The sequence below is a fragment of the Oncorhynchus clarkii genome, chromosome 10 (assembly GCF_045791955.1).
Source record: "Oncorhynchus clarkii lewisi isolate Uvic-CL-2024 chromosome 10, UVic_Ocla_1.0, whole genome shotgun sequence".
In the NCBI taxonomy this organism is placed as follows: Eukaryota; Metazoa; Chordata; class Actinopteri; order Salmoniformes; family Salmonidae; genus Oncorhynchus; species Oncorhynchus clarkii.
Window position 1 is genome coordinate 25,027,809 of NC_092156.1, and position 21,501 is coordinate 25,049,309.

The 21,501-nt window shown below is 43.2% G+C and overlaps 1 protein-coding gene across 8 annotated transcripts in view; it reads left to right on the forward strand.

The window, feature by feature from the left end:
• The window catches only part of LOC139418160 (ubiquitin carboxyl-terminal hydrolase 28-like), a 33,287-nt gene that overhangs the window by 3,658 nt on the left and 8,128 nt on the right, over window positions 1-21,501 (forward strand). The window contains exons 3-20 of one of the 8 annotated variants that reach the window (XM_071167403.1): window positions 722-845; window positions 948-1,029; window positions 1,385-1,547; window positions 3,070-3,156; window positions 5,259-5,417; window positions 5,541-5,611; window positions 9,294-9,370; window positions 9,650-9,798; window positions 9,929-10,056; window positions 12,535-12,630; window positions 12,956-13,141; window positions 13,540-13,763; window positions 14,155-14,225; window positions 14,754-14,982; window positions 17,476-17,778; window positions 18,136-18,290; window positions 19,837-20,139; window positions 20,441-20,536. In XM_071167403.1, the coding sequence (XP_071023504.1) occupies window positions 722-845; window positions 948-1,029; window positions 1,385-1,547; window positions 3,070-3,156; window positions 5,259-5,417; window positions 5,541-5,611; window positions 9,294-9,370; window positions 9,650-9,798; window positions 9,929-10,056; window positions 12,535-12,630; window positions 12,956-13,141; window positions 13,540-13,763; window positions 14,155-14,225; window positions 14,754-14,982; window positions 17,476-17,778; window positions 18,136-18,290; window positions 19,837-20,139; window positions 20,441-20,536 (2,703 nt within the window). Of the gene's footprint in view, window positions 1-721; window positions 846-947; window positions 1,030-1,384; window positions 1,548-3,069; window positions 3,157-5,258; window positions 5,418-5,540; window positions 5,612-9,293; window positions 9,371-9,649; window positions 9,799-9,928; window positions 10,057-12,534; window positions 12,631-12,955; window positions 13,142-13,539; window positions 13,764-14,154; window positions 14,226-14,753; window positions 14,983-17,475; window positions 17,779-18,135; window positions 18,291-19,833; window positions 20,140-20,440; window positions 20,537-21,501 lie in introns of all 8 variants that reach the window. The other 7 variants (XM_071167402.1, XM_071167407.1, XM_071167408.1 and 4 more) reach the window with 7 other exon arrangements.

Here is a 21,501-nt window from a genome sequence, read left to right on the forward strand (position 1 = left end):
ACCGGCAGATAGGCTTCGGTTCTGCCTGCTTAATCTGTATAACATGGCTAGATAGACAGTAACCTAAGCCCTCTCAAAGTTTATTGATATCTTCTTGGTGGTCCAGGCCTACCGTATACCCAAACCATTTCTCAGCTAAATGATTGGACTGTCTCAATGACACTATGAGAGGACTTCAAGGTAGGTCCTGAAGACACTTAGGGAACAAATATTTTTATTACCACATGTCTACTTGATTTGGTATTTGATTAATTGTGTTCTGACATGACATTAGCTGTAGGCCATGTCAGAGACCAATGATGTAGTGTCTAAGAAGGCAACAGTGAGATGATGTCATGCCAACACCATTAGTCAATGAGCATAGATGGAGGGAAGACCTGCATATTGTACATTTGAGCGATGAAGATTTCAGGTCGTTGTTGCAAAAGAGTTCTCAGCGACTTACGTACTTAAAAAGGCTAAATAAATTATATTGTCAGACATTTTTGTCAGACGGCTCTTTCATGGAATTAGTCCCCGGAACAAATCCTTTAGAAGGACTCTATCACGTAGAGGTCAAACTTAAGGTTAGGGGTAGTTGCCTCGGTGCCAGTTTATCTCTGATTTAGCTGCTCTGTCCTTTGTCAGAGTTATCATCAAAATCAGAAACAGACTAGCACCAAGCCAGGGAGTTCTTGGAAAGGACACATTGTAATGCCTACTCTTATCTCTCTGATACCAGGCCAGTCAGGGGGACATTAGCCATGCTGTTGGGCTGCTGACCACACAGCCACCAGAGGAGGGCCAGGGGACTGAGGACACACCAGACACAGATGTCAACAGGGAGGTCTGGGGGGCCCAGAAAGGTAGGCCGGAAGTTGGGAAGGAAAGTCTAAGGAAAGGAGCAAAATACCGAGGGTCTTGTGATGAACATAGAAGATCATTTGTTTCCCAATGTTTGTCCTCAGGTGCCCCTCCTAAAGATGACCTTCAGACAGCCATTGAGCTCAGCTTGCAAGAATCCCAGGCAGAGGAGAGAGAGCTCAACAGGTATAGTCGTCCAGTACCTCACCATTTCCCCTTTGCTTGCTGTTTTCTTGCGGAATGAAGTAACCAATTGAGAGTCATCTCTGAATTACAAGGTTATAATATCTGAAGTGAACACAGAAGTACAGTATGAGAAATAGATAACATCAACAAAAAAGGAAACCCAGGGTCTTGTTCATAAGAGTAAGCAACAGAAAAAAATTGAAACAGAAAACAAAAATGTGCCTTTCTTATTGGATTCCCTCCCCAATTTTTGTCAGTTTTCCTCCATTTGGTGCCTAATGAACACAACCCAGGTGAAACTATCAATCAGACCATTGTCTACAGTTGATAAGTGGCATGTTTTGATGTGTTCCAGGGCACTGGAGGCCAGTGTGGAGGACAGCGCTGCACGGGTGAAGAGGAAGCGCTGCGAGGCCCAAGGAGAGAGCTGCAGCCCTGCAGACTGGATCCGTAAGGAGGAGTGGCCCGTGGGCATCCGCAATGTGGGCAACACCTGCTGGTTCAGTGCTGTCATACAGGTGAGGTACACACAATATACACACTAATGCACAGTTATTAAGTGTCTGCTCTGGAGCTTGATCTTTAAAATATTAAAGAATATGCACAGAAAACGATAATTGTGCCAGTGATATGAACAGGATAAAAAGATAAGTATAACATTTGGGGTTTGTACTGTGGACCTTGTTAATGCTTTGCCATTTAAGACCACCTGTTGTATCACCAGTCAGGTCCTGGCTGTTACTAAGATTGATATCGTACAGTAAAGGTTGTATTTGAATTTAGCAGAATCTGCAGAATCCCTTGGACTCCTTTGGTCTCTATAATACGGCCTTGACTTTCTGCACCACCTCATAATTGGTGTATATGTGATGACCATGTTTAGAACCTCTCTAAGTTTTCCAAAACCTTTCGAAACTTCTGGTGTGAATCGGTTCAAAATATTACCACTAGGCGAGAAGGCTCCAAACACATGTTTTCCGTCCAATTTGCTGAACGATGTCGACTTCTGGCAAACAGAGGGAGAAGATTTATTTTCAACCTGTTACCACACAATCAAGCCAAATTTGTGTTAAATTGAGTTGTCGGTAATACCAGGAGGATGGGGAAAGATGAGGGGCAGTGGTGGGGTAAGGGTTTTTACTTTCCAAACACAAAAGCTTCTTGGTGCAATAATTCTATTAAGAGTCCATTCCACACTAAATTTAGCTGGGCCTATCAGGTGGCTCTGCTGAAATTCAAGCCTTCATTGATATTGATAGACTGTAAGGGTAATTAAATAGTGCAGTGTTGTGATGATAGAGCAAGTGATGAACTCTGCCGCCTGGACTGAAATTAGTTTATATCGGTAGATTAGGCCAAATGGGAACGCTCATTTGTCTTAATTTCGTTAAGATATGCGCCACATCGATTTAAAGCACTAAAAACCCAAAGGAAATATCATCAGGGGATAGCAATGCATGCACACATTTTGAGTGGCTGAGAAGTCATTTGAAGTTGTTCCATTTTAAATCCCTCCTTTTATTTGACTCTTTCCATCACAATTTACCCATAGAAAGTAGTTATCTGGATTGAGACTCACTGTATGACTGCATGTGGCTGTGTACTCATATTTCTGTGGTATCTGGTGTGGTACGCTTTACAGTAAGATTGTGATAATCTGTAATTAAGTTTCAGGGAAACGAGAAAGTTGAAGACACATAGGCCTAATGCAATCAAAAACGTGGGTATATTGTTGTCTCTTCAAAACTGCACAAAAGGCTCCATTATTTTGTGTTAGCAATAAAACTCACTATGGCTCACCAGTCTTGTCACTAATATAAAGAGAAGATTATCTCATTTATTTGTCTTGTTATGAGAGGAAAATTACCATCACCCGGTCTCATACAATACAGTTATCTCAATGGCATTTTATTTTGTTTGCTTAACTGTGACTCTCGTGTGTTTAAAACCTCCATAAGTATCCTCGACAATGACATTTTTACACACGAAAAGACAGGTCACCTTTCCGTCACTCTATCTCATCTTTGTCTCTTATTTCAGTCCCTGTTCCACCTGCCAGTGTTCCGCAGATTGGTACTTAACTACTGCCTGTCTGAGCGAATCCTGGAGAAGTGTAAGAGCCACTCGGTGAGTGTCCAATGGAGAGCCAGGAGCCCTGAGGAACAGAGACTGGACCTTTGGGTCCCAGAGGCTGAAGAGTCAGGGGATGTCTGGCTGATGTTAGAGGGGAAACTAGACTACAAAATTATACATTGTGCATAAAGATAGTGGTTAACACTTAATAGTAACTTCCATGAAGAAGCATTGATAAACCATTTATAAACAGTGTAGGCTACATGTTATAATAAAATGTTGTAAAAAATTTATATACGTTTATAAGAAAGGTTCATGAAAGTTATTAAATGTAAGTACAAAGTTATATGGACTCCTCTGCATATATTGTTGAAAACAGTAAAGTGTTGCCCAAGTTTTCCAGTGCAGCTATGTGAAGAAAGAGAAGCCTAACTTATGCAAGCTAAGGTAACTGAGCTAAATGACTACCGCCCCGTAGCACTCACATCCGTCATCATGAAGTGCTTTGAGAGACTAGTCAAGGACCATATCACCTCCACCCTACCTGACACCCTAGACCCACTCCAATTTGCTTACCGCCCAAATAGGTCCACAGACGATGCAATCTCAACCACACTGCACACTGCCCTAACCCATCTGGACAAGAGGAATACCTATGTGAGAATGCTGTTCATCGACTACAGCTCGGCATTCAACACCATAGTACCCTCCAAGCTCGTCATCAAGCTCGAGACCCTGGGTCTCGACCCCGCCCTGTGCAACTGGGTACTGGACTTCCTGACGGGCCGCCCCCAGGTGGTGAGGGTAGGCAACAACATCTCCTCCCCGCTGATCCTCAACACTGGGGCCCCACAAGGTTGCGTTCTGAGCCCTCTCCTGTACTCCCTGTTCACCCACGACTGCGTGGCCACGCACGCCTCCAACTCAATCATCAAGTTTGCGGACGACACAACAGTGGTAGGCTTGATTACCAACAACGATGAGACGGCCTACAGGGAGGAGGTGAGGGCCCTCGGAGTGTGGTGTCAGGAAAACAACCTCACACTCAACCTCAACAAAACTAAGGAGATGATTGTGGACTTCAGGAAACAGCAGAGGGAACACCCCCCTATCCACATCGATGGAACAGTAGTGGAGAGGGTAGCAAGTTTTAAGTTCCTCGGCATACACATCACAGACAAACTGAATTGGTCCACTCACACAGACAGCATCGTGAAGAAGGCGCAGCAGCGCCTCTTCAACCTCAGGAGGCTGAAGAAATTCGGCTTGTCACCAAAAGCACTCACAAACTTCTACAGATGCACAATCGAGAGCATCCTGGCGGGCTGTATCACCGCCTGGTATGGCAACTGCACCGCCCTCAACCGTAAGGCTCTCCAGAGGGTAGTGAGGTCTGCACAACGCATCACCGGGGGCAAACTACCTGCCCTCCAGGACACCTACACCACCCGATGCCACAGGAAGGCCATAAAGATCATCAAGGACATCAACCACCCGAGCCACTGCCTGTTCACCCCGCTATCATCCAGAAGGCGAGGTCAGTACAGGTGCATCAAAGCTGGGACCGAGAGACTGAAAAACAGCTTCTATCTCAAGGCCATCAGACTGTTAAACAGCCACCACTAACACTGAGTGGCTGCTGCCAACACACTGACACTGACTCAACTCCAGCCACTTTAATAATGGGAATTGATGGGAAATGATGTAAATATATCACTAGCCACTTTAAACAATGCTACCTTATATAAATGTTACTTACCCTACATTATTCATCTCATACGCATACGTATATACTGTACTCTATATCATCGACGGTATCCTTATGTAATACATGTATCACTAGCCACTTTATACTATACTATGCCACTTTGTTTACATACTCATCTCATTTGTACATACTGTACCCGATACCATCTACTGTATCTTGCCTATGCTGCTCTGTACCATCACTCATTCATATATCCTTATGTACATATTCTTTATCCCCTTACACTGTGTACAAGACAGTAGTTTTGGAATTGTTAGTTAGATTACTTGTTATTACTGCATTGTCGGAACTAGAAGCACAAGCATTTCGCTACACTCGCATTAACATCTGCTAACCATGTGTATGTGACAAATAAAATTTGATTTGATTTGATTTGATGTGTTCTCAGGACAAGAGGAACATAGCCTTCATGCAGGAGCTCCGCTGTCTCTTTGCTCTCATGGTGGGCTCCACTCGCAGGTTTGTGGACCCGTCTGCTGCCGTAGAGCTTTTGAGAGATGCTTTCCGATCCAGTGAGGCCCAACAGGTACACACTGAGGTCCAACAGGTATACGCGCATACACACTTGTCAATGCACACACACACACACACACACACCAGGGTCATGGCCACCCCTTTACATCAACTGCTTTGCGTACAAATATGTTCATTTCAGATGTGTTCATTCTAGGATGTGAGTGAGTTCACCCACAAACTCCTTGACTGGCTTGAAGATGCCTTTCAGCTGGCTGCTAATGGAAAGTAAGTCAAGGATTTTATCCCAACAGTCAGTTCTGTACGACAACACATTTATTGTCATAGCTAACCAGGGGCGCACATTTCACTGGGGAAGGGTGGGGGATATCACCCCCACATTCTGAAATTAACTTTTTGTCCCACTCAGTTTTATAATTGGAATGTGATGCAACACGAGGCACCTGTGTGCTTTAGGAACATGTATACGCCTCCGAGCGGTTGGGTAGGCTGTTTGGAGTGTTTATCAGACTGGATTTTAAAAGGAAGAGTGTGGTAACATCTCACAGCAAGAACTGGCAAATCTGGTGCAGTCCATGAGGAGGAGATGCACAGCAGTACTTAATGCAGCTGGTGGCCACACCAGATACTGCCTGTTACTTTTGATTTTGAACCCCCCCTTTGTTCAGGGACACATTATTCAATTTCTGTCAGTCACATGCCTGTGGAACTTGTTCAGTTTATGTCTGTTGTTGAATCTTGTTATGTTCATACAAATATTTACACATGTTAAGTTTGCTGAAAGTAAACGCAGTTGACAGTGCAAGGACATGTATTATTTTAATGAGTTGTATTTATATATATATATATATATATATATATATATATACACAGTGGGGCAAAAAAGTATTTAGTCAGCCACCAATTGTGCAAGTTCTCCCACTTAAAAAGATGAGAGGCCTGTAATTTTCATCATAGGTACACTTCAACTATGACAGACAAAATGAGAAAGAAAATCACATTGTAGGATTTTCAATGAATTTATTTGCAAATTATGGTGGAAAATAATTATTTGGTCACCTACAAACAAGCAAGATTTCTGGCTCTCGCAGACCTGTAACTTCTTCTTTAAGAGGCTCCTCTGTCCTCCACTCGTTACCTGTATTAATGGCACCTGTTTGAACTTATCAGTATAAAAGACACCTGTCCACAACCTCAAACAGTCACACTCCAAACTCCACTATGGCCAAGACCAAAGAGCTGTCAAAAGACACCAGAAACAAAATTGTAGACCTGCACCAAGCTGGGAAGACTGAATCTGCATCTAGGTAAGCAGCTTGGTTTGAAGAAATCAACTGTGGGAGCAATTATTAGGAAATGGAAGACATACAAGACCACTGATAATCTCCCTCGATCTGGGGCTCCACGCAAGATCTCACCCCGTGGGGTCAAAATGATCACAAGAACGGTGAGCAAAAATCCCAGAACCACACGGGGGGGCCTAGTGAATGACCTGCAGAGAGCTGGGACCAAAGTAACAAAGCCTACCATCAGTAACACACTACGCCGCCAGGGACTCAAATCCTGCAGTGCTAGAGGTGTCCCCCTGCTTAAGCCAGTACCATGTCCAGGCCCGTCTGAAGTTTGCTAGAGAGCATTTGGATGATCCAGAAGAAGATTGGGAGAATGTCATATGGTCAGAGGAAACCAAAATATAACTGGTAAAAACTCGACTCGTCGTGTTTGGAGAACAAAGAATGCTGAGTTGCATCCAAAGAACACCATACCTACTGTGAAGCATGGGGGTGGAAACATCATGCTTTGGGGCTGATCCGTGTAAAGGAAAGAATGAAGGGGGCCATGTATCGTGAGATTGAGTGAAAACCTCCTTCCATCAGCAAGGGCATTGAAGATGAAACGTGGCTGGGTCTTTCAGCATGACAAGGATCCCAAACACACCGCCCGGGCAACGATGGAGTGGCTTCGTAAGAAGCAATTCAAGGACTGCCTAGCCAGTCTCCAGAGATCAACCCCATAGAAAATCTTTGGAGGGAGCCCCAAAACATCACTGCTCTAGAGGAGATCTGCATGGAGGAATGGGCCAAAATACCAGCAACAGTGTGTGAAGACTTACAGAAAACGTTTGACCTCTGTCATTGCCAACAAAGGGTATATAACAAAGTATTGAGATAAACTTTTGTTGTTGACCAAATACTTATTTTCCACCATAATTTGCAAATAAATTCATTAAAAATCCTACAATATGATACCTAAGTGTACCTATGATGAAAATTACAGGCCTCTCATCTTTTAAGTGGGAGAACTTGCACAATTTTTGCCCCACTGTGTGTGTGTGTGTGTGTGTGTGTGTGTGTGTGTGTGTACACAGTACCAGTCAAAAGTTTGGACACATCTACTCATTCATGGGTTTTTCTTTATTTTTACTATTTTCTACGTTGTAGAAATTAATGAAATGAAATAACGCATTCATTTCAATGAACAGGTGTGTTTTGTTAATTTGTGGAATTGCTTTACTTAATGCGTTTGAGCCAATCAGTTGTGTTGTGACAAGGTGGGGTGGTATACAGAAGATAGCCCTATTTGGTAAAATACCATGTCCAGATTATGGCAAGAAGAGCTCAAATAAGCAAAGATAAATGACAGTCCATCATTACTTTAAGACATGAAGGTCAGTCAATCCGGACCATTTCAAGAACTTTGAATGTATCTTCAAGTGCAGTCGCAAAAACCATCAAGCGCTATGATGAAACTGGCTCTCGTGAGGACCGCCACAGGAAAGAAAGACCCGGAGTTAACTCTGCTCAGAGGACAATAGTTCATTAAAGTCGAATTGCAACATAAAATGTTTTTAATATTATTCACAGACAGACACATTTCAACATCTCAACTGTTCAGAGGAAGCTGTGTGAGTCAGGCCTTCATGGTCGACTTGCCGCAAAGAAACCACTACTAAAGGACACCAATTAGAAGAAGAGACTTGCTTGGGCCAAGAAACATGAGCAACGGACATTAGACCGGTGGAAATCTGTCCTTTGGTCAGATTTATTTTATTTTATTTTTGGTTCCAACCGCTGTGTCTTTGTGAGACGCAGAGTAGGTGAACGGGTGATGGTGTGGGGATGCTTTCCTGGTGACACTGTAGGTGATTTATTTAGAATTCCAGGCACACTTAATCAGCATTGCTACCCCAACATTCTGCAGTGATACGCCTATCTGGTTTGCGCTTAGTGGAACTATAATTTGTTTTTCAGCAGGACAATGATCCAACACCTCCAGGCTGTGTAAGGGCTATTTGACCAAGAAGGAGAGTGATGGAGTGCTGCATCAGATGACCTGGCCTCCATAATCACCCGACCTCAACCCAATTGAGATTGTTTGGGATGAGTTGGATCGCAGAGTGAAGGAAAGCAGCCAACAAGTGCACAGCATGTGTGGGAACTACTTTAAGACAGTTGGAAAAGCTTTCCAGGTGAAGCTGGTTGAGAATGCCAAGAGCGTGCAAAGCTGTCATCAAGGCAAAGGGTGGCTACTTTGAAAAATCTCATCTTAAATATATTTTGATATTTTTTAAAACACTTTTTGGTTTACTACATGATTCCATATGTGTTATTTCATAGTTTTGATGTCTTCACTGTTATTTTACAATGTAGAAAAACCCTTGAATGAGTTGGTGTGTTCAAACTTTTGGCTGGTACTCTGTGTGTGTGTGTGTGTGTGTGTGTGTGTGTGTAATATGTATATATTATGTCCCCCCAAATTTCTAAAACCAAAGGTGCTCCCCTGTAGCTAACTAAGATACCATAGCTATGGTAATTTGTTAAGCTATTTGACATTCCAGTACTGAACATATAATAAGTATTCTTATTACTATACCAGTATTATTTGTGTCTTGAAGTACAGGAAATCAGATATTGAATTGCTCAAGGTATAAAAGTGATCTTATCTTTAGCAGCCCGGAAGATAAAAAAGAAAACCCAATGGTTCAGCTGTTCTATGGGACATTTGTGGCAGAGAGAACTCATGCGGGTAAGTATAGAATGGACATTTCATTGTGGTTATATATACTGTAGGGCCTCAAGTATTTCCTGATCACCTGACATGACCAGGAAAAGCTTGTTTTTAGGCTATGACCATAGTCACTATCATATCATACTTGGCTATGACCCTATATGACTAGTCGTAATCTGATATAGCCTTTAAGTAGGCGCCATAGTTTTTCCTGCTGAGGTCACATGGTGAAGAAAAACTCCTGACCCTTATGCAATTTTTTTCTGTCAATTCACATCGATGTTTGACAATGTGTAGGCAAGACCTTATCCAACATCGAGCAGTTTGGCCAGTACCCCTTACAAGTGAATGGTTTCAACAACTTGGATGAATGTCTTGAAGGCGCCATGATAGAGGGGGAGATTGAAGCCCTACATTTGGATCAAACCATTTCGTCTGGCAGCGAGGTGAGCATACCAAACTCCTAGCTTTATGTTTACTCTGAAAGTTGTTGTGAATGTTAAGCCAAATACATTTGAATGTAAATGTAATATAGATATAAATTGAAATGTTAATGTGAATTCTGTTGTGTTCCAGAGGTGGTTTTCAAAGTTACCACCAGTGTTGACCTTTGAACTGTCCAGGTTTGAGTTCAACCAGTCTTTAGGACGCCCAGAAAAGATTCACAAGAAACTGGAATTCCCACAAATCATATATATGGACAGGTGAGCTGTTTGATATTAATTTGAAAAAAAAACAAAAAATATGTATATTTTTATATATATTATACTTACTTTCACAGCACTGGATATGTATGTATTTGCCCCCTTTGACATGTTCTCTACTTTTGCATATTTCTTATACTGAATGTTATCAGATTTTCAACCAAAACTTAATTTTAGATAAAGGGAACCAAAGTGAACAAATAACACAACAATTACATACTTATTTAATTTATTACAAAGTTATGCAACACCCAGTGCTCCTGTGTGAACAAGTAATTGCCCCCTTACTCGCAATAACTGCTTGTGCCACCTTTAGCTGCAATGACTCCAACCAAATGCTTCCTGTAGTTGTTGATCAGTCTCTGCTGTGGAGGTAGTGTGATGGTTTATATTTAAGCAATAAGGCCCGAGGAGATGTGGTATATGGCCAAAATACCATGGCTAAGGGATGTTCTTATACATGACACAATGTGGAATGCCTGGATACAGCCCTTAGCTGTGGTATATTAGCAATATCCTGTCCCAAAACCCCCAGAGGTGCCTTATTGCTATTATAAACTGGTGACCATGGTAATTAGAGCAGCAAAAATACATGTTTTGTTATATCCGTGGTACATGGTCTGATATACCATAGCTGTCAGCCAGTCAGTAATCAGGGCTTGAATCACCCAGTTTATAATCAATGAAGTCAGAAGTTTACATACAACTTCTCAAAATATATTTAAACTCAGTTTTTCACAATTCCTAACATTTAATCCTAGTAAAAAATTCCCTGTCTTTGGTCAGTTAGGGTCACCACTTTATTTTAAGAATTTGAAATGTCAGAATAAAACTAGAGAATTATTTATTTCAGCTTTTTATTTATGTCATCACATTCCCAGTGGGTCAGACGTTTACATACACTCAATTAGTATATGGTAGCATTGCCTTAAACAATTTAAAACTTGGGTCAAACGTTTCAGGTAGCCTTCCACAAGCTTTCCACAATAAGTTGGGTGAATTTTGTCTCATTCCTCCTAACAGAGCTGGTGTAACTGAGTCAGGTTTGTAGGCCTCCTTGCTCGCACACAGTTTTTCAGTTCTGCCCACACATTTTCTATGGGATTGAGGTCAGGGCTTTGTGATGGCCACTCCAATACCTTGACTTTGTTGTCCTTAAGCCCTTTTGCCTCAACTTTGAAAGTATGCTTGGGGTCATTGTCTATTTGGAAGACTCATTTGTGACCAAGCTTTAACTTCCTGACTTGTGTCTTGAGATGTTGCTTCAATCAAATCAAATCAAATGTATTTATTTAGCCCTTCTCACATCAGCTGATATCTCAAAGTGCTGTACAGAAACCCAGCCTAAAACCCCAAACAGCAAGCAATGCAGGTGTAGAATATATCCACATAATTTTCCTACCTCATGATGCCATCTATTTTGTGAAGTGCACCAGTCCCTCCTGCAGCAAAGCACCCCCACAACATGAGGCTGCCACCCCCGTGCTTCACGGTTGGGATGGTGATCTTCAGCTTGCAAGCCTCTCCCTTTTTCCTCCAAACATAACGATGATCATTATGGCTAAACAGTTATATTTTTTTTCATCAGAGCAGAGGACATTTAAAAAAAAAAAAAGTATGATCTTTGTCCCCACGTGCAGTTGCAAAACGGAGTCTGGCTTTTTGTATGGCGATTTTGGCTTCTTCCTTGCTGAGCGGCCTTTCAGGTTATGTCGATATATCGTTTTACTGTGGATATAGATATGTATGTACCTGTTTCCTCCAGCATCTTCACAAGGTCCTTTGCTGTTGTTCTGGGATTGATTTGCACTTTTCGCACCAAAGTACGTTCATCTCTAGGAGACAGAACAAGTCTCCTTCCTGAGCGGTATGACAACTACGTGGTCCCATGGTGTTTATACTTGCGTACTATTATTTGTACAGATGAACGTGGTACCTTCAGGCGTTTGGAAATTGCTCCCAAGGATGAACCAGACTTGTGGAGGTCTACAATTCTTTTTCTGAGGTCTTGGCTGATTTATTTACATTTTCCCATGATGTCAAGCAAATAGGCAGTGAGTTTGAAGGTAGGCCTTGAAATACATCCACAGGTACACCTCCAATTGACTCAAATGATGTAAATTAGCCTATCAGAAGCTTCTAAAGCCATGACATTATTTTCTGGAATTTCCCAAGCTGTTTAAAGGCACAGTCAAGTGTATGTAAACTTCTGACCCACTGGAATTGTGATACAGTGAATTATCTGTCTGTAAACAATTGTTAGAGAAATGTCATGCACAAAGTAGATTTCATAACCGACTTGCCAAGAAATGTGTGGAGTGGTTGAAACACTCCACGCTTTTGTAAACTTCTGACTTCAACTATCTGCATTCACTTAGACTGAGCATTGTATTGCATTGTAATGTTGATACTGTAAGTGGGGAATCGGAATCAAATAAACTTTTGTTGTGGTAAACTAAGTTTACTGTATGCGAACAGATACCTTCACAAGAACAATGAGCAGATCCACAACAGGAGAGAAGAGGTGAAGAGACTGAAGGAGCAGCTCATAGTCCTGCAGCAGAAACTGGAGTGGTGAGTTGACTATTGAGTTTACTGTTTGTAAAGCGGTGTGACACGTCAGGTTTGTACACGTGTTATTTTAGTTAATAATTTTTCATTAAAATTCAGTGATTACTGCAACAGGATGGATACCTCCAAATGTGTCCATTGAGAGTGAATTAATCATCAGTTAGTATAAAAACTGTCATACACATAGTGGTCCCATAATATTAGTTGTTTGATTCACGTAGGAAATGTCCTGCTCATGAGTCATGACTGACAATGTTATTGATGAAACCTGCTTGTAATTGTTTGCCAATGTACTGTCAGTTCAACCTCTGTCTCCTTCTGTTTCCAGCTACAGAAACTATGGCTCAGGGCCGACAAAGTATCCACTGGCGGACATGTTACAGTACGTGTTGGAGTTTGCCTGCACCAAGCCCACCAGTGTGTCCCCAGCTGAAGATGTGAGGCTGGCTGCCTCTTCCCCCACTCCCCCCGGGAGCAACCTCAAGCACACACAGGGCAACCCTGATGACACCAGGTACGGACGGACCTGTGGGACAACTGCGTCTCACTAGTCAAGGCTATGAGTGTATTTTTAGTTTCATGTGCTTACACAATCTAGTCTTGCATTACTTACCGGTACTCCTTGTTACTCCATATGACTGCAGTGCAGCTGCTGAAGTGAGCTGAACACTACCTGTCAATGTGAATCAGTCAATTCAGGAGATTATTGAAAATCAGTTCATACATTTGAAATGTGGTAAAAAATTATGGGTAATATGAAATACTGTAGATTTCTATTTATTCCATTTAATTTCTGAAATGAAATTGACCAAAACCAAAATGTTTTACCTGTTAGCCTGTGTATAGCACATCAATCACTGTATTTACTGTATTTTTGTTGATATCCTGCTTTTCCTCGGTGGGTCTCCTCAGTCAGTGCCAGGAGCCAGGAGACACAGGCCTGTCCAACAGCCCCACCTGCCAGCAGCAGCCCCCCTCGGGCCAGAGGACACCTATCTTCAAGCCCTTCACCCAGTGTAGAGCCCCCATGGACACCCCACCTCACCCCGCCCCCCACAGTGTGACCGAGGAGGAGCTGCGCTTTGTCAAGATCTGCCTGCAGCGCTGGAGGTCAGAGGTGGAGATCAACATGAACGGTACAGTGACTTACACCTGGATTCACTAATGATAACCTCTCTGTATTTGGGTTCAAGTTGATTTATTTTTATTGTACATTAAAGACACCAACATTTTAACAATGGATACATCCCATGACATTTTGACATGCGAATAGCACTTGATTTATATGGTATATCTGTAGTGATTGAGAAATTACATTCACTGAGGCAAGTTAACTTTTTAAAGATGTTTTGAAGCTATATTTGATCATGCTCATTTGCTGTACATTTCTAGTGATCGTTTTTCAATTGGATGTGTATCATGAGCTGACAGCCTATCCTGGCAGTCAGTGTCTACTCTAGAGTGTGTGTGTCTGGCACGGCCCCAGGTGCACTGCATTGATCTGTGTGTCTGTGTCTTGGTGCTCAGAGCTAAAGGCCAGCATCGACAGGGTCAGCCAAGCACTGGAGGGCATGTACTCGGATAACAGCCTGTGTCAGGTAAGATCCCTCGTACTCATCCATCTGACAGTCCCTGTCAGGTTAAAGCATGAGATACACTAATATTACTTTGTCAGGTTGAACATGTGTATCATTGCATAATGATTCATCTAGGAACCAAGTCCCAAATCTTGTCAGGTACTCGATTTAACATTATGTTAATGTTCGGTCACAAGAGACTATACTGATTAACAGTATCCCACACACTGAAAAACATTATTACATGTTACCTTTGGCAATGAGTTTGATATTGTTGCCTTAGCATTTGTGCATTATCACAATGCAGCACAATTGTGGGTGGGAACAGAGAATACAAGGGGGTTGAATGTCATGAGAAGTTAACAAGAATGGATTGAGTTCAGTATATGTCATGGCATGCTAGTAACAAAGCAGAGGTTATTAAAAGCTTTTGGTTGATGTGTACAGAAGCAACTATACATTGTTTGTCCTAATGTGTACATGTGTCAATACCGAAGATTTCTGCTGAAACTTAACTTTTCTGGTCCTAACCTCGTTTGACGTGTGAAGGTTCCGTATAGGCTTCACGCCGTCCTCGTCCACGAGGGCCAAGCCTCGGCCGGCCACTACTGGGCTTATATCTACGACCATGCCAACCAGCGCTGGATGAAGTACAACGATGTCATCGTCAGCGAGTCCTCCTGGGAGGAGCTGGTCAGGGACTCGTACGGAGGCATGACCAACGCCAGTGCCTATTGTCTCATGTACATTGACGACAGGCTGCCTCACCTCATCACAGGTACCCATTTCCCTCCTCCCCTTTCCAATGAGAAACTAGCTATGGTTCTTTACTGGTTCCAACAGCAGACCTACCAGCTTGCTGCCAGTACCTTGCTCTTCGTTGTACTCAGAGGGCTAATATTAATACTATGCATGTCAGTCAGTCTGGCTAAGAGATGAGGTAAGACTGTATCCCTTTTTTTATAAGACACATTAATGTGTTGGAAACTCTAAAATGTGTTGGAAACTCTAAAATGGTTTGCATAGTCAACATACACACAGCTCTGACACTCACACTTACCCCACCAGACATGCCACCAGGGTCTTGTCACAGTCCCCAGGTCCAGAACAATTCAAGGAAACGTACAGTATTATACAGAGCCATGAGTGCATGGAACTCCCTTCCATCTCATATAGAGCAAGTGAACAGCAAACCTGGTTTCACAAAACAAATAAAGCAACACCTCGCGGCACGCCTCTCCCCCATGTGACCTACTTGATGTATGTATGTACTAACATGTATGTTTAACTGATGTAAATTGTCAAGTATTTTGTTTGTAATGTCTTTTTCATTATGTTGGACCCCGGTCGCTACTGGCGTCGGCTAATGGGGATCCTAATAAATCTAATCAAATGTATTCCAGGGATCGAGCCCAGGCTCTACCGCAGCCGGCCGCGACCGGGAGGCCCATGGGGCGGCGCACAATTGGCCCAGCGTCGTCCTGGTTAGGGAGGGTTTGGCCAGCAGGGATATCCTTGTCTCATCGCGCACTAGCGACTCCTGCGGCATGCCGGGCGCAGTGCACGCTGACCAGGTCGCTAGGTGTACGGTGTTTCCTCCGACACATTGGTGCGGCTGGCTTCCGGGTTGGATGTGCGTTGTGTCAAGAAGCAGTGAGGCTTGGTTGGGTTGTGTTTCGGAGGACGCATGGCTCTCGACCTTCACCTCTCCTGAGTCCGTACGGGAGTTGCAGCGATGAGACAAGACAGTAGACACTACTAATTGGATACCACGAAATTGGGGAGAAAAAGGGCAAAAAAAAATAAATAATGTTTTCCAGGGACCAAAAACATATCAGCTAAATTTAATTTGGACTGCCTGCTGGCACTGTCCAGCGAGCAGAGTTCCTCTTTGAGCACACAGATGCCACCACAGGTACTCTTTGGCCCCTGGGCAAGTATCAAGCCCCAGCCCAGCGCCAATTAGAAGGCTCAAGTTGACATGTCACAGTGCTGTTTACATATATCTAACCATACCTATACTGTATGTACACTATATATACAAAAGTATGTGAACACTCCTTCAAATGAGTGGATTCGGCTATTTCAGCCACACCCGTTGCTGACAGGTGTATAAGATTGAGGCACACAGCCATGCAATCTCCAATGACAAACATTGACAGTAGAATGGCCTTACTGAACACCTCTGTGATTTTCAACGTGGCACCGTCATAGGATGCCAACTTTCCAATAAGTCAGTTTGTCAAATTTCTGTACTGCTAGAGCTGCCCCGGGTCAACTGTAAGTGCTGTTATGAAGAGGAAATGTCTAGGAGCAACAACAGCTCCGCTGAGAAGTGGTGGGCCACACAAGCTCACAGAACGGGACCGCCGAGTGCTGAAGTGAAAATCGTATGTCCTCGGTTGCGACACTCACTACCGAGTTCCAAACTGCCTCTGGAAGCAACATCAGCACAAGAACTGTTCGTCGGGAGCTTCATGAAATGGGTTTCCATGGCCGGGCAACCGCACACAAGCCAAAGATCACCATGCGCAATTGCAAGCATCAGCTGGAGTGGTGTAAAGCTCTCAGCCATTCGACTCTGGAGCAGTGAAAACGCATTCTCTGAAGTGAGGAATCACGCTTCACTATCTGGTAGTCCAACGGACGAATCTGGGTTTGGCGGATGCCAGGAGAACTCTACCTGTCCCAATGGATAGTGCCAACTGTAAAGTTTGGTGGATGAGGTATAATGGTCTGGGGCTGTTTGTCATGGTTCTTGCTAGGCGCATTAGGCATATTCTAGACAATTCTGTACTTCCAACTTCCTGGTAACAGTTTGGGGAAGGCCCTTTCCTGTTTCAGGATGGCAATGCCCATGTGCACAAAGTGAGGTCCAAAGTGGCTGAATGGATGCAAGTCCATGCAGCAATGTTCCAACATCTAGTGGAAAGACTTCCCAAAAGAGTGTTATAGCAGCAAAGGGGGAACCAACTCCATATTAATGCCCATGATTGTGGAATGAGATGTTCGACAAGCAGGTGTCCACATACTTTTGGTCATATAGTGTATACCTGCTATATCTGTCAACGCTGTAACTGCTTCTCTTGATCTATACATAAATACATTAATATATCCAAATCATGGCCTGACCAGGTGTTAGGTTTTTTAGACCTGACATGTTTATCTACATAAAGTTTTTCACTGTTTGCTGCTTAACAGTTTAGGGGACTATTGACTGTTATTAGTTAGCTCATTATGATTGTTATATTTATGATATTTATGTCAACAGAGGACACAGATGACGAGACAGGCCAGGTCATGCAGGCCATGGACTCCCTGCCACCCATCCTCAGGCAATACGTGCGCGAAGACAACCGCTGGTTCCAGCAGGAGCTCAAGGAGTGGGAAGACCAGTTCTGCCAGCAGCCACAGGAGGATCTGGTCTCTCCCACAGCAGTCGTCACCTCCACTCGTGCTCCCAGTAAAGACGACCCAGCAGAACCAGTCCCCCAATCTGGCGCAGCCCAGGAACCCACTGGAGAACAGGAACATGTGGCACAATCGGTTGTTATACCAGCTGTGGAATCTGGAGGTTGGTCTGGACATGAATGTATGGCAGGGTTACACCATTCTGGTCTTTGAGGGTGGCTGTGTATGCTGGTTTTCATCCTTGTCTTTTAGTCGGATACTAAATTATACGGTCATCACATTTGGCTAAGCACTATTGTCTCTGTCTGTCCTGCCAATGGTGAGGAATCAGTTTCCCTCTCCAGAAAATTTATCAAGTTAATTAAATTAAATTGTTCAATTAGCACTAGTGAAAAATGTTAACCAGCAGGACTGCAGGATCCTTAATGACTGGAGTTATACCACCTGCTCTATACAGTCTCTAAGATCTGAGTTCTGACTATAGTTGCTTGTTCAACTCATGGTCCTTGTCCTGTTTCAGAGCCAGTCCCAACAAGCCAGCCCCAGTCCCCGGTCCCTGTGTCACCGGAGAGTGTTGGCAGCAGCCCAGAGGAGTGCGACCACCAGGCTGTTTCTGTCACGCCAGAGCCCTGCCAACATACCAGTGAGGACGAGGAGGGGCAGCAACACTGTCAGGTGGGCAGGGTGAAAAGAGGGGTCTGGGGTTGTCATATGAGCACCCATTGAATAAATGTAATATACTCTATCTAGGCCACATACACAAATATACCTAGGCCTATATCTCTTACTTCCCTGTTGCATAGTGATAGCTGCTGCTACTGGATGTTTTGGGTGTGATATTAGGGTGACCCATGGGTTCAGTGTGAGTGTCTGAATTTTAACCAAGTCTTTTGTGATATTTTACGTGTGAGCTTAATTTCTGTTTCAACATGTCATTTCATACTAGTTGTGTTTGGACAAAGCTACTCTTGTTAATATACTAGTATTTTTTTTATTTTTTTTTTAACTATTTAGCCAAAGCCCCTTTCCCCACATACCACACCCCCCTCCCTGGAGGCGATAAGGCCCTAACAGCCAGTCACTGGACACCCTCACCCCGCCATCCCAGCATCATTCCGCATAGTCAGTCCTCAGCTAACTGGTTTATCACTGGGGGATATTGGGGTGACTCTGTCAAGAGGTTCAGGAGCTGTGACCAGTGACAGGCCTGGTTTTAAATAGAACATGAGCTTTTTATATCCCTTACTGTACTTTACGGTTGGTTAGTTGGAGAGAGTTCTGGTGTGTTCCAGCGACAAGTCGTAGGTCAGTTGCTTGCTTGAACTGATGCTCGTTTTCAAGCCTGTGTAATGTTTTGACAATGCTTCTGTGAATGCTGATGAAGTGGCTTTTGACAACATTGAGTGATGACAGAATTGTGTGAATGTGCATGAAACGTAAGCATATTACCTGTTGACAAGGATCCGTTGTGATATATCAGTTACTCTTTGTTGTCAGTCTGATAGTAGTATCAGTAGTATCTTACTGTTAGGTCTAGATTTTACATGCCTTACGCTTAATTTAACAGTAATCAGGTTTGTGTCACATATTCCATTGCTTGCTGGACAGAATACCCTGCCTGGGGAAACAACAAACTTTAATCATAAATGGTGTACATACGACCTCTAGTGGTCAATGCATATAGTCCTGAATCCCAATGTAGTGAATTGTTTTGTTTGTGGACCTTCATGCACAGTAAATGTACATTTTACAACTCAGTTTATCAATCGAAAGGATCCAGTTAGAAAAATGATTGTATTTTATTTCAATTATATATGCTGTCATTAAGAGTGTGCAACGCTGCCATCAAGGCAAAGGGTGGCTACTTTGAAGAATCTCAAATATAAAATATATTTTGATTTGTTTAACACTTTTTTGGTTACTACATGTTTCCATATGTGTTATTTCATAGTTATGATGTCTTCACTATTATTCTACTGTACAATGTAGAAAATAGTACAAATAAAGAAAACCCCATGAATGAGTTGGTGTTCTAAAACTTTTGACTGGTTGTGTGTGTGTGTTTCTAGCTTTATTAACAAAAAAATGGCCTTTCTATGCCTGTGATATGTGGTTATCCCACCTAGCTATCTTAAGATGAATCCACTAACTGTAAGTTGCTCTGGATAAGAGCGTCTGCTAAATGACTAAAACATTAATGTCAACTTAATATCCCCAGCAGCTCCCCCCACCTCAGTCTCCGAGCCCTGCAGCAGAGATGAGTGGCCAGGCCCAGACTGCAGCTGTGACCCCTGACCCCTCCACAGACGTCACCACTGAGACAGACAGCGAGACTGGGTTCAGAGAGGCAGTGGCGGAAGCAGCAGCAGCGCCTGACACCCAGGCAGATGGCGAGGATGATCAGGACGCCCCGGCGGCGACCAGAAGCAGGCAGCAGCAACCAGAGAATGTGGTGTCGGAGGTGGAGATCCCCAACGTGGGCAGGATCCTGGTCCGGGCCGACACTGACGGCTACAATGAAGAGGTAGAGAGCCGCTACTTAACTAACTTTATTTAACTTACAAGAATAAATACAAATTAATAATAATAAATTGAGAGCGTGCTGTTCCATGTTACATGGACTTCTATTGGTTTTTGGTTAGAAAATCATTTAGATACTTATTGGGCAATGACACTCTTTGGCTGTTGCCTTAAATAATACTATTATAGCTTGCATATATTCAATGAATGGAGACAGCATACATGGACCGCTGAAAGGTGCTTTGCTGCTATAGGAGTTTGTGTGTGGACTTGCTCTAATTCTTTGTCCTTCTCTGGTGTTTAAGATGATGCTAACTCCAGCCATGCAAGGCATCATTATGGCCATAGCCAAAGCCAGACAGGTGTTCGACAAGGACGGCCCTGAGGCTGGCCTCATCAAGGTAAAGTAGGATGTATCCTTAGTACTCGCTCATTATCATCTCGCTAGTCTATGTCCTTCCACAATGTTATACTTGTAAACATTTAGTCTTTCTCCTCTTGTTGAGGTATATGCACATACATAAAGGGGACAGGTAGAGTCTTGGCAGACTTGCGCCATAGGCATTGTTTTCCATAACCGCTCACTCTCAGCCGGCTACTTTTTTTCACTTCATAACTTAACTAGGCTTCTTTTAATTTAAAAGTTTAAATTCGCTAGTCAGAAAAGTCTGTATAGCCCTCTCCCTCTAGAAGGAAAGATATGCATCTTCTAGTGATCTCTCTGCTACCGCACGGGAAGCGGTACCAGAGCGCCAAGTCTAGGACCAAAAGGCTCCTTAACAGCTTCTACCCCCAAGCCATAAGACTGCTGAACAATTAATTAAATGGCCACCAGGACTGTGACCCTACCAACTGTGTGACTCAAACATTCTGCCCCTTCCCCTGACAATCCCACCCACAGTGATTGATTGATTGACAGACCAAACTGTTAAAGGGATAGTTACCCATTACAAAATTACACATTGGTTTCCGTTCCCTAAGTGTCCACAGCATCAGAGCCAATAAAATACATAATTTGAAGAACAAACATTGCTTGCAGTAAAGCTGTCAATCTCAAGAGAAGACCGGTTTAATGTTAAAGGGTATCTAACTTTGAAAATGGTCCTGATTTATATAGGCCTAGACGATATCCACAACAAGTAGCAACACACTGAATTCATATATTTGAAGTCATTTTTATTGTAAAGTCATGTCTTTCTATTCAGTACCACAACTCATTTTACCAATCTGGGAGGTAAAGGTTGTTAAAGTACATTCATGGGTGGCGTGCTCCCCCGGACTCCACCTGCCCGGAATTCCCTGGCTGGCTACTTTTTCAAATCGTCTGGCTACTCCATGTACTTATTAAAAACACTTGTTATAAAAA